This window comes from Suillus fuscotomentosus, assembly GCF_016647785.1.
Source record: "Suillus fuscotomentosus strain FC203 chromosome Unknown F5891scaffold_2, whole genome shotgun sequence".
In the NCBI taxonomy this organism is placed as follows: Eukaryota; Fungi; Basidiomycota; class Agaricomycetes; order Boletales; family Suillaceae; genus Suillus; species Suillus fuscotomentosus.
Window position 1 is genome coordinate 1070000 of NW_024539514.1, and position 17363 is coordinate 1087362.

The 17363-nt window shown below is 46.4% G+C and overlaps 7 protein-coding genes across 7 annotated transcripts; 3 read left to right on the top strand and 4 right to left on the bottom strand.

Moving 5' to 3' along the window:
- Positions 1-497: 497 nt before the first annotated feature.
- Positions 498-1207, bottom strand: F5891DRAFT_938555 (uncharacterized protein; the record flags this gene model as incomplete). Its single annotated transcript, XM_041374172.1, has 2 exons — positions 498-624; positions 675-1207. Coding segments are annotated over 2 exons (660 nt in total), but the record flags the coding sequence as incomplete, so codon positions are not given.
- Positions 1208-3683: 2476 nt separating this feature from the next.
- F5891DRAFT_913855 (uncharacterized protein) lies at positions 3684-3890 on the bottom strand (the record flags this gene model as incomplete). Its single annotated transcript, XM_041373671.1, has 1 exon — positions 3684-3890. A coding segment is annotated over one exon (207 nt), but the record flags the coding sequence as incomplete, so codon positions are not given.
- A 633-nt stretch (positions 3891-4523) lies between these two features.
- F5891DRAFT_904638 (uncharacterized protein) lies at positions 4524-4745 on the bottom strand (the record flags this gene model as incomplete). Its single annotated transcript, XM_041373522.1, has 1 exon — positions 4524-4745. A coding segment is annotated over one exon (222 nt), but the record flags the coding sequence as incomplete, so codon positions are not given.
- A 320-nt stretch (positions 4746-5065) lies between these two features.
- Positions 5066-6364, bottom strand: F5891DRAFT_1124653 (uncharacterized protein; the record flags this gene model as incomplete). Its single annotated transcript, XM_041363905.1, has 6 exons — positions 5066-5123; positions 5200-5491; positions 5542-5845; positions 5896-6112; positions 6159-6176; positions 6228-6364. The coding sequence occupies 6 exons, from the start codon at positions 6362-6364 to the stop codon at positions 5066-5068; spliced, it is 1026 nt and encodes a 341-aa protein (XP_041233406.1).
- Positions 6365-10451: 4087 nt separating this feature from the next.
- Positions 10452-10853, top strand: F5891DRAFT_939459 (uncharacterized protein; the record flags this gene model as incomplete). Its single annotated transcript, XM_041374225.1, has 1 exon — positions 10452-10853. A coding segment is annotated over one exon (402 nt), but the record flags the coding sequence as incomplete, so codon positions are not given.
- A 1837-nt stretch (positions 10854-12690) lies between these two features.
- Positions 12691-14904, top strand: F5891DRAFT_1135561 (uncharacterized protein). Its single transcript, XM_041364793.1, has 3 exons — positions 12691-13010; positions 13061-13523; positions 13574-14904. The coding sequence occupies exons 1-3, from the start codon at positions 12794-12796 to the stop codon at positions 14748-14750; spliced, it is 1857 nt and encodes a 618-aa protein (XP_041233408.1). The 5' UTR covers positions 12691-12793; the 3' UTR covers positions 14751-14904.
- Positions 14905-14965: 61 nt separating this feature from the next.
- On the top strand, positions 14966-17140 carry F5891DRAFT_997342 (vacuolar amino acid transporter 5). The gene is made up of 10 exons (XM_041378431.1): positions 14966-15349; positions 15404-15423; positions 15478-15689; positions 15736-15941; positions 16006-16151; positions 16200-16334; positions 16390-16693; positions 16757-16827; positions 16885-16973; positions 17025-17140. The coding sequence occupies exons 1-10, from the start codon at positions 15178-15180 to the stop codon at positions 17077-17079; spliced, it is 1410 nt and encodes a 469-aa protein (XP_041233409.1). The 5' UTR covers positions 14966-15177; the 3' UTR covers positions 17080-17140.
- The last annotated feature ends 223 nt before the right edge of the window (positions 17141-17363 follow it).

A 17363-nucleotide genomic window follows, 5' to 3' on the forward strand; every position in this document is an offset into this window, starting at 1 on the left:
GACAACATCTATGAGACCTCGGTGGAACATCGACAATCGTAGCTAGTCGTTATACTGGATTAAAATATCTTTAATATCTGGTTTCAATAGGTTGCACAGAGGTCTCGTTTCATATGTTGTGCAGATATTTCATTTCATATGTCGCACAGATATCCCATGTGTTGGGTCACACAAATGTCTGATTTCATAGGTTGCACAGATGTCTGGTTTCATAGGCCGCACAGATGTCTCGTGTCATAGACAGGAAGTATATATTTTGGTTGATCTCGCACACACCTCAGCCATTCGGAATCAATCAGATAAAAAGATTTAAATGGAGCATGCTGAGCGCTATTGCATTAATAATGGCGGGGTAGACACAATGATAATTAATGCGTAGATATGTATAGTGTTTAATGCAAGTGAAGGAAGGTCTCGTGAAATTATTTACCAAAGGAGTGAATAGTGCTGGTCATGGCGCGAAGAGCTTCGGAACAAGCTTCGTAGTACTAGGGAACTCAGCCCCAAAGCAACGAGTCCTGAATAGTCGTCTGCCACTGGGGACTAGTTGTTTTCAGGAGCTTAGGAACGACCATGCTCCCTGGAAACTCGACAAGGTCCATTTGAAAGTATTCAATGAGTATGCTATGGAATGATCAGCAATTGTGCATGCAGCGGAATGACAATATACTTACTTTCGTACTGCGTTTTCATATACACAGCGAGCTGACTTTGCATAATCTGGTCCTGCCTCTTCCCTCGCAGCTTGGCGGACAGCTTCGAGCGAGCAATCCACATAATTCCAGAATTTTGCGGAGGTGAACTTGGGAGGCTTGCCGTTCTTTCCCTTGATGAATCCAGAACCGGCATTGTTGTCCTCGTTGCCTTCAGGTTCTTGCTGGATGGTTTCTTCATCCTGATTCTGTTCCTCCTCTCCGTTGTCCATCATGTGCTCTCCCCCTCCAAGGTTACCATCATCATCAGCCTCGTTGCTCATGCCAAGTTCTCCTTCGGAACCTTTGTCATTCATATGGTCCATGTCATCTTCGGCATGTTCTGTGTGCTGCTGGTCATCCTTGTCTGCGTCCATGTCTGCTTCGCAATTGAGTGCCATTGTAATTTTGGCATGGAGGTCTGCATGAAGAGAAGGTTTGAGTGAGCTTGAGTAAAGGTCCTCGAGTGGGATAGCTTTGTAGTTGCCGACTCCGATCAAGAAGATTCTCAAGCAGCGCCGCTAGACCTGTGTTAAACACTTGATAACTTTTATTAGAATTAAAACATACCAAAAACGCGTATCTATTCCAATGACCAGCTTCCACCTCAATTATTCCATGAGCGAGTGACTTAGCTGTGTCCATAATGCTCATGCGTTTGGCGATCGATGTGACCAACTTAAAGATGGTCAGTGTCATGATGGCTCGTATGGACTAATGAAAAATATACCTTGGCCTTGAGGTTGCCACGAATAGACGAGAGCAATTCGCTGATGATCTTCGAGAGCTGTGCCAAAAGCTTGACATCTTGAATCAGTGCAGCCAGCAATTTGAACACTTTACGATGATTCTTGATAAACTCCTGCTCTAAAGTCAATTCCCGTGCATGCAAGAGGCAGTGTAACAGGTACCATGATGTTTGTGTGCGTGTCGGTGACATAAGCGGTAATGTTTGGCGACAGGAGACAGGCTGTTAAACGACTCTGAAGCGCTGACTACATTTCAATCTGGTCAGCATGGTGCCCTCTGAGAAGGCAAATAATGACCTTGAAATCCTTGGAATCAATCAATTCTTTCAAGTCGAGGATAGTGGCCTTTTCTTGATCCTTGTTCCTCTTGTATGAGGTGGCTTTCAAATCAATGAGCATGTGAAAGATGGATCCGGCCTAAATGTTGTCAACAAAAGTGCGCAATCGTAATCTCGAAACACTGACATCAATGAATTTGTGTAGAACTTCCTGTGGGCATCCAGTCTCCTCAGCGACTTGGTTCACATACATCTTGAGCTTTTTCACCTGTGAGGGTGATAGCGACTGAGTCATGTCAAAGCCATCATCAGAGTCTGTTCTCCGGTGGTGCACACCAATCGTGATATGCTCATCAAGAGACGCTTCAGATGGAGTCTGCAAAACGACTCTACTGCTACCGCTAAGCCCATCAATGACAGTGTGAGAGGCTGAGTGGCCACTCCCTGGTTGAACTGATGGGATTGTTCCCAGAGGTGAGCACTCTTGCTGGATACTGCTATTCCTGCTTCCAGATGGCCTAGGTGTACCAGAACCAGAAGGTCGTTGAAAAGATGCAGAAAGACTCCTCCCTCAGGGTCCCCCAGCAATGGCTGGCGACAACAGCCTGCTTGTCGATCCAGGCCCTCTGGGCTGTGAACTGCCTGTCTTGTTGTTAGAACTTCCAGACCTCACGGGAACCGTTGGAGCAACATCATCGAGCAGGGAGTTGGTTGGGTGAGGGAGGGTGAGGGAGACTGAGGGACATCACCACACTTTTCCGTTCCGAGTGTGTCATAAGTTTTGTTCGGCTGCATACAAACATCTGAGTCATGGTCGAGCACTCAAAACAGCCTGAGGGAGACTCGGAAGATAACATTAAAGCAATACAAAATGTATATATGTAGTATACCAGTCCTGGAGAATTCTAAACTACACCCCTCCCATCCTAGAGGATTCTCAATTACATCCCCCCCGTCCTGGAGGATTCTCAATTACATCCCCCAAGCAGGGCAGCTTTCAGTCTGCTGCTCTTGCTGTTTTAAAGCAGAGGGATGTTCATGCACTGGACCTCCGGTAAGATTCCCAGCAGTTCAGGCAGCTGAAAAGTTTTTCCAAGGGTGTTTCTGTCATGCTCATTCACTGGCCAAGGCTCAAGAAGATTTGTGGCTTAGTGCCCATCCCGGGGATGCATAAGATAGTCTGAGAAATGGGGTGGGTGCTGTGCCTGTGACTGTGTGTGAGTGTGAATGGCTTGCACATGAGCCTGAGCCGTCCAGGCTTGCTGTTGGTGATCCAGGTGCATCTGTGCACGAGCCTGAGCCATCCAGGCTTGTTGTTGGTGGTTTGGGTACATCTGTGCATGTGCGTGTGCAGTGCAAGGCTGCAAACCTGGTAGCTCGGCTTGCGTGGGGTTAACGGCAGAGGTGTGGAGTTGGTGTGTTGCCAGAGGAGGTTGTGAGTGGGGGAATGCGACTGTGTAAGTGGGGTGCATAAGGGGTGGGGGTGCCACATGCGCTCCTCGAGGACCTGTATTGGGATATGACGGCAGAAAAGGAGCCTGATGATGATGTGGGGCTTGCAGTGGAGGTCCCATTGGCAGCAGCGGAGGGTAATATGAGGCTTGCAGTAGGGACGGCATGAGTGATTGGTGGGATGGGACCATTGGACCCTGCTGAGTGGGTGGAGACATGCATCTTGAGGTCCCAGCAATGGGCTGCCCAACATCTGATGGCATTGTCTTCTTCCTGCCTCGTGTGCTGGCGCTGCTTGCATTCTTTCTTGGCTTGGCAGCTGCCTTTTTGGTGGGAGCGCGATCAAATGTGGGAAGTGGTGCAGTTGCATTGCGGACACCTTCCTCCACGGTGATCGCACCTTCCTGAGGCCCAGGGTTGTCACCCAATTTCTTTGCTGCCTTTTTATCTTTCATCTGCTGAACAGCTAAATTCCGAACCTCAGCCAGATTGGTGACCCTCAATGGCGACTCGCGAAGCGCCTCAGGTATGACCAGTCGGATATGATCACAGTTGTGAATTGAGTAGGTATTGAGGAAGAAGTGCGGAGTAGGCTGATGGTCAACAACAGGCTTCGTTCGAGTGGTTTGAATCTGTTCTTGAAGTACATGTTGCTGGCGCATGTCTACGCATTTGGAATCGATGCAGTTGTGTTGAAGATTGACGGAGCAAATGATATCCAGTATGAATCTTCAACAGATGACTCTGAGTTTCAGAATATGTTACTTACTGACGCCATTGAAACTATTTCATCGTTCGTAAGGTCGAGACATGGTAGAAAGACTGAAGGATGTAATGTAGGTCTGAATGAAAATACTTGCAGTGCGACATGGTCCACGATTTTATCGATGTCGTGTGATATAAGGATCTCGCGGATGCGTCCAATAAGCATCTACACACACATCAATGATTGATTACGGAGAGGCTCAAAATCATTTACCTGTCCATCCGCAGGTCGTCGGAAAATGATGTGGCCATTCAAGTCGACTTGATCTCCCTTACTCGTCACTAGTGATTTGCCATGGTAGTAGGAAACGCCAGATCGAGAAGTCTTGAGGATTTTCACACAACGAGTATGCTTCCATTGTACTTCGTCCATTCATTGCGCTTTTCCACTTGCACCAATGACAGTATCAGGACTTCCGGTGCCTATGTACACTTGAGTAAAAGCACAACAGTATGCTGCCTGACTGACCTGGTAGTGGAGGCTCGCACAAGATACTTGATATACCAAGCAGGTGGGCCTGTTCTGGGCGTTCGTTGATATAACATAGCACCTGCGCTCCTCTGCGAACCCATTTCTTGACATTGTGGTCAAACCAATATCCACCAGTGGCCACGTGTTTCACGATGTCTTGGTACGCAAAGAGTCGACAAGTATCCCTGCTGGGCGTGCAGCGATTACTGTGAATGCATGACAGTCGGAAAACACGATTAAACGATTCATATCTCTCGGTGGAGAATATGATTGCGGGTCCGAAACAACAGATGAAAGCTGGAAGATGAATTAAGAAGTGAAACTTGGGCTTGCTGATAAGACTGCTCGGAGCACATTGCGCTGTGATGTTAAGAAAGTCCTCGATCATTCGGGATAACCTTGCCTAATCACAAAAGATCAATCAGTCTACAACACGTTTCAACACTTCAGCAGTGCGAACTCACAAGATATTCTTCGGTATCCGGTATTGTCGTGTGCCAAACAAGCATGACAAGTTCTCCGATGACGGTGAAGGTACAACAATTCAGATGGTGAGTCTGAACAATGTGTTGGGTCTTGCAGAACCTAGCTGCTATTCGACCCTAAAGGGTTTCTGGACCAGGCTCAAGGCTCAGAGGAGAGGAAATATCATAAAAACTACTGAGGACTCTGACTCATACTGGTAACTGGTGAAAAGATTGCTTGATTATGTAAGCTACAAAAGTGCCAACATAAGGTAAGGTAAAAACAGTCTCTACAAGCCCAACCAGAAATGAATCCCTACAACGGACCAACCATTGACAACTGTCTGAGGGACGAGGTCGTACACCAGGAAGGGCATAACTTGGGCCAGGCTCTTAAAATGTTTGCCTATCAAACTGCCTTTATAGTGACATATGTAGTCCGCATTGAGAGAGGGTGCGTTCAGTCCGTCTTTGTCGACAGACTCGAGGCAGCTTTGAAAGATGTGCAGAAACTTCGCTTTCTCGAGGAGAAAAACACTCTGACCCCAAAAGTACTTCACCACACCCAACAATATTGTATGCAGGATTTCAGTCGGTGTATCCAAGTGCATGTTGATCCCTGTGGGACAACATCGTGAGTGCGGCACAAACACCATCATTCGAGCTTACCATTCATCCCAAGCAGCAGATTCATTGCATCATTGAGTGTGGCACCTTGTAGCAATTCCTCAAACTCCTTTTCGAGCATTGCAGTGACTTCACTTTTGGCTGTTGCTGGTAAGCCCGCCCCTCGTTTACGAAGTTTCTTTCCGAGTTCTACGAGAGACTCGAGGATGGACGCCAAGGTGCTGTCACGAATGCCTGTGGAGGAAACAGCACTCTGCACTTTTGTTGTGGCACCTGATTTCATTGCAGCTTCGAATTGATGTTGAATATCTTCAGTGGTCTTTTCGGGTGTTCGTAAATTACCTGACTATGAGTGCAAGATTAGATCAGGTGAAAGATGCTGTGATATGTTTGCACCTTGAATATACTGTTATAACCTTCTTCAGATGCCTTATATTCTTTCGTGCCCCCAACATCACACGTCCTGCAAAAATAGTTGCAATTGAGACCTGCGTGACTGCATTCCTCAGCTTGCATAGGATTGTCGCCAGCAAGAAACAGTCCAGACGGAATAAGCATGACCTCCTCCTCATCTCTACAGTCCCACATAACAATGCCAGACTCTGCTGCCTTACTGCAAAAACTCAAGAGAAATACAGAATAAGTCCAGAGAAACATACTGAAGAGAATCTTTCATCCTGCGCATTAGTTCCATTGGAGCGGCATGCGGTGACAATGAGACGAATCACACAAAGAACTCCTTCTCGAGCATTTCGCGGGGTAGATTTGCGTTCGACATGTAAATGGCATGATGTTTGTTCCATTGCTTCGAAACGTTTCCCGAAACATCATCCATAAAGATTATCAAAGGAACTGCATATACCATTCGGCCCTTCGCCTTTTCGCGCAATGGATTGGGCCCAAGTGACCCGTATTTAGCAGATGACGCTGTTGCATACATACATAAGTTCACATCCACTGAAAAAGATGACCAAAGTCTAACGCACCAGTGAGTCCACAGTCAAGCTCATTCGATAATGAAAGATCTTCATATGACTGTGCAAATATCGGAGTTGGGATGATTTCCTGTTTGTCATTAATAATGAATCCTGCCTATCAAACCGTTTAAAATTGTACAAAACACAACGAAGCTCACTCACATCAGTTGGTTCAGCAGCGCAACCGAGTGCATAGAGGATTTTGCTGTCGGATTGTTCAAAACCTTCAACACCACCCTCAACAGACGGAGAGCCAAGGAAAAACCGTTCTGGGATAAAGTAGGCTCCCGAAGAGTCCTTCAACAGCTCATTGACAAAATATATCATCCCATCCACTCGAACTGCGGGAGGTGATGGAAGGTCGAGTAACATTTTTGTGCCATTGAAGACCTGCGTCATCCCCTTTCCACCATCTTCTGGATAATCTTGCATTGCGAAACGCGTAAGCGGATTTGCATAGTCCTGGAAAATAACATACATACAGCACTCTAACTTGAAGCGGCAATAGACGAACCTTTGCAATTGCATTCACAATATCATTCAGGTAGAATATATTCCCTGACCGGGCAGTGACTTTCTCGGTTGGCTGACCAACAAGATCTTCAATGAACAGTTGACACTTCTTGGTTGCATCAAGTGAGGGTACATTTTGAGCGCCGAGCTCTCTTGCCCAATTGAGTACCGCTTTCTTCTGGGCATCAGAAAACGGCAGGTGCGGAGAGCTGAACAGAAGTGATGTCACAAAATCCTTAAGATTGTAAACATGTGTTGCATAACTGATAACAGTGAGTATACTCACCGCTTGTGATGGCCAGGGGTAGGTGGGATTATCAGGAATGATATCTTTAAGAGCGTACTTTTTTGCTGGAGGTTCATAGTCTGTGAACACATTTAGGTACAAAACAGAGAGACAACTCGAATGCACTCACCAAAAATATTGATCCCAAAGTCAGGTGTGTTATAGTCATATAACTCATCCTCCTTGTTGATAGGCGCAAGTGGTGTCGAGAAGGGGATTTCACCAGAGGCAAGATTTTCTTGCAGTTCAGCAAATAGATCGGTGAAGCGTTCATCGAACTCATACGTCTGACTTCCAATGATATTGGATAAGTGCTCAGAGAATGGGACCTCCAAGTCAGCCTTGGGCATGCTGTACGAGTCAAGATCCATCAGGCCATTATCACCATCCATTCCGAACGATTCGACCTCCACATCCGAGTCCATCCTGCATTGTTGAGGCTGCCGCAAGTCTGTCTTGAAAACAGTATGAATTTTTGATGCTTGACCGTTCTTGAAATTTTTGGTGTGACGTGAGTGCATTTCGGATAGGATGTGCTTCTGGATAAAGCGAAGTTCCATGGTATGGTGCACACCATTCTTCTTGCGGCATACTTTGCAAATGATGTGGCTCTGCGCATCATTGCAGAATTGGAAAACTGTAAGAAACATTATATTATCACCAGACACAGACAAGGTATATAACGTACTTGTGCCGTCGATGAGATCATGCTTCATGACTGATTCGAGTCTTGAATCTGGATCTTGAATGCATCAAAATGTGAGTGGGAGAGGTGGCGAGTCACGTGGCATGCAGATGTGCAAGAACTCCAAGTCCAAAATTCCACACTCTGAATTCCTGTCAAGCGCTTGCGCACAAGATAACAATGCCTGGAGTGCTCACCAATATCGCAACTGTCTATCCTGATGTCCAAAGCCAAAACATGGATGACGCTACGCTCAAGCCGTTATTTTTCACTATCAAATTTGCCGGTGTAGAGACTCATGCCTCTCATGGTGTGATATGGTGCTTTACACTAGGGAGTACATAGCACAAACTTGCAGCATCACTCTGTGTGCTATCCGCAGGTATTCCACTATGAGGCGCAGCTTTCCCATGCAATGCGCGCACCATTCCCATGCTTCACGATGTATACGCGCATGCGCATTCCCGCGCTTGAGCGCCCTATAGTGCCAGCCATCCAGAAGCATCCATCCACTGTCCACCAAGCCCTCTAGTGCGTATATTTCTATTTCTCTCATTGCATATTGTTCCAACTTGATTTTTATCATGAATTCTCACTCATATATATCTTTACATACCTACTCGGTAGCGCTTCGGCTCCGCATTACAGCGCTTAGGCGCGCTATATAAGCGCCAGCAGTACATAGTGAAACGGACTTTCCACTTTCCAACCTACTTTTAACCTTACTGAACTTTCCACTTTACTTTACTTTCCACCCACTATCTACCTAGAAGAACATAGTTGAAATCTATTTGTCTACACTTTGCACCTCTCTTCACTTATCTTGTATTATATTATCACTTAAGCTTAGTCTCTCTATCATTTCCGCACACGTGCACGTGCTTTCCCGCGCTTCACGCTAATACACGCATGTGTTCCCGCGCCGCCGCGCGCACCTGCGCTTTCTCGTGCCTCACTTCAGCGCGTTGTAGAGACAACAATACAGAGAGGAACAAATGATGCTCCAGACTGTATCTAAAAAATGTTGTAGGTCGTGTGTTGCCTAGTCTGCTATGCTTGAGGAGGCAAGTGTGTTCGACCCTAAAGGGGAAGCGAGTGCAGCGAAGATCTAGAGGTACGCGCTGAAGCAAGGTGCGAGAAAGTGCAGGTGCGCGCGTGTATTAGCGCGAAGCGCGGGAAAGCGCATGCGCGCGTGTGGAAATGATAGAGAGACTAAGCTTAAGTGATAATATAATACAAGATAAGTGAAGAGAGGTGCAAAGTGCAGACAAATAGATTTCTACTATGTTCTTCTAGGTAGATAGTGGGTGGAAAGTATAGTAAAGTGAAAGGTAGGAAAAGTAAGTTAAAAAGTAGGTTGGAAAGTGTCTAGTACTATGTACTGCTGGCGCTTATATAGCGCGCCTAAGCGCGGTCATGCGGAGCCGAAGCGCTACCGAGTAGGTATGTAAGATATATATGGGTGAGAGTCCATGATAAAAATAAAGATGGAACAATATGCAGATGAGATAAATAGAAATATACGCACTAGAGGGCTTGGTGGACAGTGGATGGATGCTTCTGGATGGCTGGCGCTATAGGGCGCTCAAGCGTGGGAACGCACGCGCGCACGCATACATCGTGAAGCGTGGGAATGGCGCGCGTTGTGCGGGAAAGCTGCGCCTCATAGTGGAATATCTGTGGATAGCACACAGAGTGATGCTGCAAGTTTGTGCTATGTACTCCTAGTGTAACGCGCCATATCACACCATGAGAGGCATGAGTCTCTACAGCGTACCTCTAGATCTTTGCTCCACTCGCTTCCCCTTTAGGGTCGAATGCACTTGTCTCCTCAAGTAACGCAGACTAGGCAACGCGCGACCTTACAACATTTTTAGATACAGTCAGGAGCATCATTTGTTCCTCTCTGTATTGTTGTTTCTACACCGGTACCCTTCCAAAGCATCTGATAGAACAGAACATAGTATGTTAACTGCGTCTTGCAATTTGCAAGACTTACTTACGTTCTTTTGCAGCCTATCGAGATATCAGTCTCAATTGCTGAGGAATATGGATGTTTTGCCATGCCTTTTGTCAAAGCTATGTCCATGTCGCCAGCAATAGACCAGTGGCGATGCGATATTACTGAAAGCGAGTCCAATGTGAGCAAACTTTGCTGCATCTGACGTGCTGAAACTTACACTGCGCTTTAAGTTTTCCGATAGCATTGAATGCATTCCCTCTCACGATGAAATCCTCATCCCGTTGTAGGGATTCATTTCTGGCTGGGCTTGTAGAGACTGTTTTTACCTTACCTTATGTTTGCACTTTTGTAGCTTACATAAGCAAGCAATCTTTTCACCAGTTACCAGTATGAGTCTGAGTGCTGAGCAAGTTTCTATGATATTTCCTCTCCTCTGAGCCTTAAGCCTAGTCCAGAAACCCTTTAGGGTCGAATAGCAGCTAGGTTCTGCAAGACCCAACATTGTTCAGACTCACCATCTGAATTGTTGTACCTTCACCGTTCTTCCCCCTTCCATCAATGTTCGACCACAGAAATCGAAGCGATTGGGAGAAGCTATCAAAAGAAATTGAGAAGTGGCTCGTACAACTCGATACTAAGTTGCCACAGTGGATGTGGGGACGGGATGCATTCTGGCTGGCATTCGTTGCCACATTTCCCTTCTTCCCAAGAGGAACGTGGCCATTGTGGAATCCCCGTGTACCGTTAGAAGGTGCATTCATTGAACAATGGTTGGAGACTTTGGGTCATAGTAGCACCACGATTGGCCAGGAGACTCTGGCGATCGACTTGGATGATGCCGATAACTTGGGGGAGATATGGGAGGCATTTTGTGTTACGCACTCAAATAGATCTGTTATGCGGAGCCCTAAGAGGGGCGTCGTCCGCTAATGTTCATGACGTAACCGGAAGGGTCCGGAGTAGCGACTGAGATTGGCGACGACAAGTCGGCAGATATCAGAGACGCGCATGTCACGTGACTTCTAAGACGGATGTCTTCAAAGTCACTGACGTTCTCAAAGTAAGGACAGTCTTGTCTGTACGATGAGTAGTCGATCGAGGTAGACTTAGGTGCGATGAGCACCTAAGAAAAGATACTAGAGACTGAAGCTGAGGGGGCTTCAGAGGGAAGTATGTTCGAGGGAAGATTGAGTAGATTCAAGTTAGGGAATCTAGTACAGAGTGACTGACTACTTATACTAAGTGGAAAGGGTTAAGGGCAAGGCTACCGTACTGTGGGTAAGGGCAAAGGGGAAACGGAAAGGGTATAGGTACGCTGATAGCAGAGCCTGATTAGTGATGTGAGGTCAAATGTGGAATGAGACCGAGAAACATTGGAACGAGCCAACGGTAAATGATACAATGCGCAGCACGCATGAGTCAGAGGAAAGATAAGACAAGATAAGGAAAGCCACATTGGTGGCACGAGTCAGAACGAGTCATAGCCCGAAGGCACGTGCGCACGTTGGTGCGATAGGAGGGGGATGAGGGACGGGAACAGTCCCGAGGATCTGGTCAACGGATAGTCGGTAGAGAAGTACGAGCCAGAGGCATACGAGGGCGAGGACGAAGGGGAAAAATGATAGGGGGGCCATGTAGCCGATGTTACTTGTAACATTTTGTAGGGATGCAGCCCTGTTCTATCCTTATCCCCTCATTTCTGCCGACTAAACTCGTTACAGCGATCCAGATGTTTTTTAAAGCAGGTTAATGTACAGAAGTACATACCTTATCATTGTTGTGCTCTCACTTGTCATGTTATGCGTCTCGAATGCCAATTGTATTTTATGCAATGTGACGGTTAATAGCCGCAGGGATATAGAGAACTTGCAAGCTTGGACAACCTGGCCATTGCAGGCATGGAATTGTGTAATTAAATCATATAGACAGAAAGATAGCACTCAGATATCTGTAGGATATCTGGCAGATGTCTGTGCTATGTCTCACGCCAGATCTCAACCACATAACTTATTTTAATCTCCCTCAGATGTTCACAGCGCGACATTTGTACAGCCTGTGACTCATACACACACAGCCTATTACCACCTTTGTAGGAGATTGGGCAAAATTCTCTGATAGACCTCCAGATTTGCGCCTTTACTTGATGATTTTTTTGTTTATCACACAAACACCCACCACAAATACAAACCAGCTGGTTCCCAGGAGCACTAAATCATTTTCTCGTTAGCTCGGTTTCGCCCAAAGCGGCAGTTGGTAGTGTAGAACCACTGAAAACAGGTATATGTTGTCAAGAGGAAATAATAGTAATAAAGTGACATTGTAGTCCAAGACTATAGATATGTTTCTTAAACCTGATCATGACTGTCCATTAGAACATAGAGTGCCATCCCGAGCTGAGCGTTGACCCCCAGTTACTCTCAGAGCAGTACCTGTTTCGAATCAAATTCGGGGTAAAACATGTTTGGACATAGCCAAGGCTTTAGCTTTAAGACTCCGTTGATCTGGCAGTACTTAATAGAGTGCAGGACTGTATTGCCTGGCTTACTAAATAATTTAACATATTAGAAGTGCGCTGCGTACTGCACCTTTACCAGCTCTACTGGAATACTGGTTTGGTTGAATTAATATCGGTGTAGCACGGCTACATTTCAATTTTTGAAGAAAATATACTGACAAATAATTACGTAAGAGAAAGAAATAAAAATCAATATCACGTGCCTAAAAAGACGTGTGTTGTTGTGAGTTATTTGGTTGTAGTTGAGATTGCAGATCATCGAGTTCCGTTTTTCCTTCCAATCGTTACAATCTTTTATGCTCTTCCAATCACGTCTGTAAACCAGGTAACATACTCAGCGAACCTTATAACTATCATGGGATTTTTGAAGAAATTCTTTTCGATTGGGAGCAAGAAATCAAAGAGACAAGAATTGGCGCATCATGATCTTGAATCCCTGGCCTCAATTCCCAAGCACCTGCAGCCGACGCGAGAGGAAGATGCCGAGGTGGCAGTAAGCCGACTCCTGCGCTCCTCTTCTGCGCGTTTTCCTGTTGAATCAGCTTTGAATTATGCATCACTTCCACCTCTCCGTAAGTGACTTACAATCAATATATTTCTTGAATACTTATATCTTCCTTAGCTCATCCAATTAACGATGTTCTTCCGGCACCGAATGCATCTACGGCCACCCTCGGCAGTGTTTCCAAACGCAGCTCTTACACAGTAACTGTACACGGTCGCACAGTTCACAGCCGCACTGAGTTCCCGAATGCATACCCTCCCATGGACAGTTTTGCAACTCCGAGACGGAATTTAAACGACTCTCCACGACGTCGCTCTAAAAGCGTACCCATCACCCCCCGCGATCAGAACCGTCTTCTTCGTCTTCGCCAGGACCCATCCGTCGCTAGCTTGCTCAATGTATATGATGATAATGGATGCCTAGACTCTCACGTATTTTCCAATACCCCACCTGTCGCAGGAGGTAGGGGACCTCTGCGAAGACGTCGCACTGGCTCAACCTTTCGACAGCTATTGACCAACCCATCTGGTCCCGAGCTCTACGACAACAGTGATATTGAATGGGCTGAGAGTGTCCTATGGTAAGCGGCATTCTAACTTATTAATACGCCACTTTCTGAAAATCTGCTAGTGAAACAAATGATAATTCTTGTGCATCTTCTCTCGAACTCAAAACACCTCGCGAACCCCTTTTCATGTCCTCCCACCTCAACCACGCTCACCACAACATCACACTCTCTACTGAAGGCGACACCTCTGTACCAAATCAACCCACATTCTCCTCTCTTGATGTGGAGCTCAGCGCCTCCACTGAAACCACGTGTCACGTCAATTCACCTTATGGGAATCCAATGTCTCACCAACGTGCATCACAGATATTTGGGTTTCTCGCTGACAGGAAAAAGGTTTCTGAAGAGCGCCCCTCGAAGTTGCCGACACGAAAAGTGACTCCTCCCTTGCACATCATGCTGGATCTGGCATCCAACAACGTTCAACCCCCTCTCAGCGATACCCATTCACCTGAATCCACCCATGCCGAAACTACTTCACAGCTCGTATTTCCCTCTTCACAATTTATGCATGTTGCACCAGCCCTAGATGAGTTACCGCATCACATTGTACACTCAGAGTCCGAACCCGTCATTATCAACCATACTGGCCGGAGCAGTAGCAGTGGACAAAGCAGTCAAGGTCCTCGCGGCCCACGTGCTTTCACCAAGATACCCTCGCGATCCAAGTCGAATCCCAGTCCGTGGCTGCAGGATGATCTGCAACCTTTACCAGGCATCAAGGCTGAAAGCACTTCTTCTAGACCTGCTTTTGGAGAGAAATTAAATGGGGATGTTAGATATCCGGGCTTCACTGCCGTCGTCAGCGGAGACGCAGCTTCTTTAATCCCTGCATCCTCACGTCCGCGCTCATCTCAGCGCTCCAAGATTATTGATCGCAATCATAATAGCCAGGTTCCCATCTTTGCATGCAACGGATCGCTACATGATGCTTTCGCAAATGTGCCATCTCTTGCAAAGGATAAATCTCAAGTCGAGGTTTTTTCATCTGCTCATATGCCTTGGCACGATAAAGAGAACGACATGGTATCTCAGCTTCCCCAACCAAAGACACCCCTGCGACCCCTTGGTTTCCGTCCACCGTACTTGCAGGATAAACCCTCGCCTGCATCATCTTCGGAGTTGTCTCCCACGGGGAAGCAAATTATGACGAATTTACGATACCAGCGGATGCAGGCACGTCAGAAGGAACGACAGACGGGTCGCTTGGGAAGCAGTCATAGTCGTATTCGGTATTGATGACTTCTGTTTTGTTTTGCATCGTGTTATCTTTGTTTTTCAAAGCTTTGATATGGTTTCGCTTTTGTCTGGACTCTGTAGTGGTCACGATATATATACCTCGTTATGAATCAGAATATTGGTGTACACAAGTAAATCCGGGCACCAAACAATTAACAAGGGCATTTCATTAGTAAAACAAATTACCACATATGGAAAGTAGTCACATCTTCCATGGCCACGTGAGTTAAGAGGGTTGCCTCGTGGAGGAGTCTTGTGTTTACCGCTCTCCCACACGCTGGCTTGGTTTATCTACTCCCTGACTAGTACCTGGTTCAGCTCTGTGCAGACCAGCCGTGTGTTATCCAACCCCATTCGCAGCGGATACTCGACTCCTGCTGCTATTTCAAGTTCCGAGTCCTTGGACCTAGACTTAGATTCATACGAGATGGTGCTGAAATACGGAGCAGTGCTCACAACTGCGGCTGACGCAACTGTAGGTGATAGCGAGAGCAGCGCCCTTCTTGCAGGGGAAGCTGCTCCTTCAGTAAGACAGAAGGAAGGTCATGCGAGCATGCTGAGTTCCGTGAGCAACCTCTCAAATACAATCATTGGCAGTGGTGAGTGCTTTCGTTCAATCTATAGTTTCTTAGAATTGACTAGTCTGTGTGCAGGCATGCTCACCTTCCCTTTGGTAAGGTTCCGCAGACCTGTAGGGAGTTTTCATGGGTTTATTTGATGTCATCAGGCTATGGCATCTTCTGGTATCATACCAGGAATCCTCACATGTGTATTCTCTGGTTGTGTTGGCGCCTTCGGTTTGTATCTGCTCTCGTTATCGGCTAGATACGCCCCGCATAGAAGCAGCTCCTTTTTTGCGGTTGCACAGCTTACATTCCCGCAAGCTGCCATATTCTTCGATGCTGCGATAGCCATCAAGTGTTTCGGAGTATCTATCAGGTGAGTGTTTTTCAGCTTATTCTTTGGTGATGCTAACGGCATTCAGCTATCTCATCATTATCAAGTCGCTCATACCCAATGTTGTGGAATCGTTATACCATGATTTGACTTCCCCGAACACCAATCCGCCTGCGTGGGCCCTATCAGGTCGGAATTGGATCACAATCATTATGTTCATTCTCGTCCCTCTTGCTTCCTTTCGCCGTTTGGATAGCCTTAGATACGCGAGTTACGTCGTCCTATTTTCCGTCGGTGAGCTCAAACCCGCAGTATCATGCACAAGACGGGTGATTAAATCTGCGTGCACGCAACCCAGTATACCTCTTGGCCATTGTCATCACATGTTACTTCAATCCTTTAGAAGGTACAACTCCAGCTGGCGATATCCGTCTCATCCACTTCACGCCAAACTTCATCTCGACGTTTCCTGTGCAAGTTTTTGCGTTCACGTGTGCCCAAAATGTATGGATATTCTCTGTGCTATGACAATTAACTCAGTAGTTCTTCTAGTTGTTTCCCATCTTCAACGAACTGAAGACGAACTCGCGACAGCACATGAATATCGTTATTGGGACTTCTATTGGGTCTGCCATCATGGTGTATGAGGCCATCGCACTCTTTGGCTATTTGACCTTTGGTTCCAAAGTGAATAATCATTTTTTGCTTTTGTATCATGTATATGCTAACGATTTTCATCAAGGTCGGTGCTAATATCATCGCCATGTATCCCTCAACATCGTTATTCATCGCTATTGGGCAGTTGGCCATCGTCGTGCTTATCATGTTCTCGTATCCCCTGCAAGTACAACCTTGCAGGAATTGCTTGGACAAGATTTTCCATGTAGGAGCCCCTATCAAGGTTTCCAATAGTAATGATGACGATGAAATTGTCGATGAGGATCATGCCGTTGCCGACATGTCCCCTTTGAAACACACCCTGCTGACCGCTGCTATTACCGGTTTCGGTTTCCTTATTGCGTACTTCGTTGATAACCTTGAAATGGGTAGGTTGTCTTGGCCGATGTCGAGAAAATGACCGTTTTGAATCCAAAATTTGCCCTACACAGTGCTCTCCTTTGTTGGTGCTATTGGATCCACTACTATTTCGTTTATTCTTCCCGGGCTCCTCTTCTGGAAGGTAAGTATCTTCTTTCCGATGCTTCTCGGAACCGTCGCTAAGGACCATGCATTTCAGATCTCTCGAGATGATCCCAGTGTGAGCAGAGCGCTCAACAGAGCTGCCCTTGCTTTAGCAGGGTATGGGTGCTGTGTGTTTGTGTTCTGGTACGTAACGTTGTGCATGTACTGTTGTGGGATTTTAAATTGTTTCAACAGTTTGGGTTACAACATCTACCGAATTTTTAATCCCTTAGGAATTTCTTCCCATTGATAGAATATATACGTACATGTACATTTTATTGAAAATATAATTTGCATAACGATGTGGACTCTGGAAGCGCCTTACATACAATATGCTGTGGAGCCTGGGGTCGTGGGAAGAGGTGGATTGGGCTTGGGATTTTTGGACCCATTAGACTTTCATCCTGAACACCTACGCTCCCCTAGACCACCAGATGCCTCCAATCTTCTTGTCCTGACCTTTTCTTTAGACAGGTCCTTAATTTCAGTGTACGACACCGACAAACCATTTACTGTTCAAAGTCTTCTCATGTC

Bases quoted from the DNA above. Each gene is read 5' to 3' on its own strand.
- F5891DRAFT_1135561 (XM_041364793.1), top strand. From the start codon at position 12,794: ATGGGATTTTTGAAGAAATTCTTTTCGATTGGGAGCAAGAAATCAAAG. The intron at 13,011-13,060 runs GTAAGTGACTTA...TATCTTCCTTAG, and splicing joins TGCATCACTTCCACCTCTCC to CTCATCCAATTAACGATGTT. The intron at 13,524-13,573 runs GTAAGCGGCATT...AAAATCTGCTAG, and splicing joins TGGGCTGAGAGTGTCCTATG to TGAAACAAATGATAATTCTT.
- F5891DRAFT_997342 (XM_041378431.1), top strand. From the start codon at position 15,178: ATGGTGCTGAAATACGGAGCAGTGCTCACAACTGCGGCTGACGCAACT. The intron at 15,424-15,477 runs GTAAGGTTCCGC...TGATGTCATCAG, and splicing joins GCATGCTCACCTTCCCTTTG to GCTATGGCATCTTCTGGTAT. The intron at 15,690-15,735 runs GTGAGTGTTTTT...AACGGCATTCAG, and splicing joins TGTTTCGGAGTATCTATCAG to CTATCTCATCATTATCAAGT.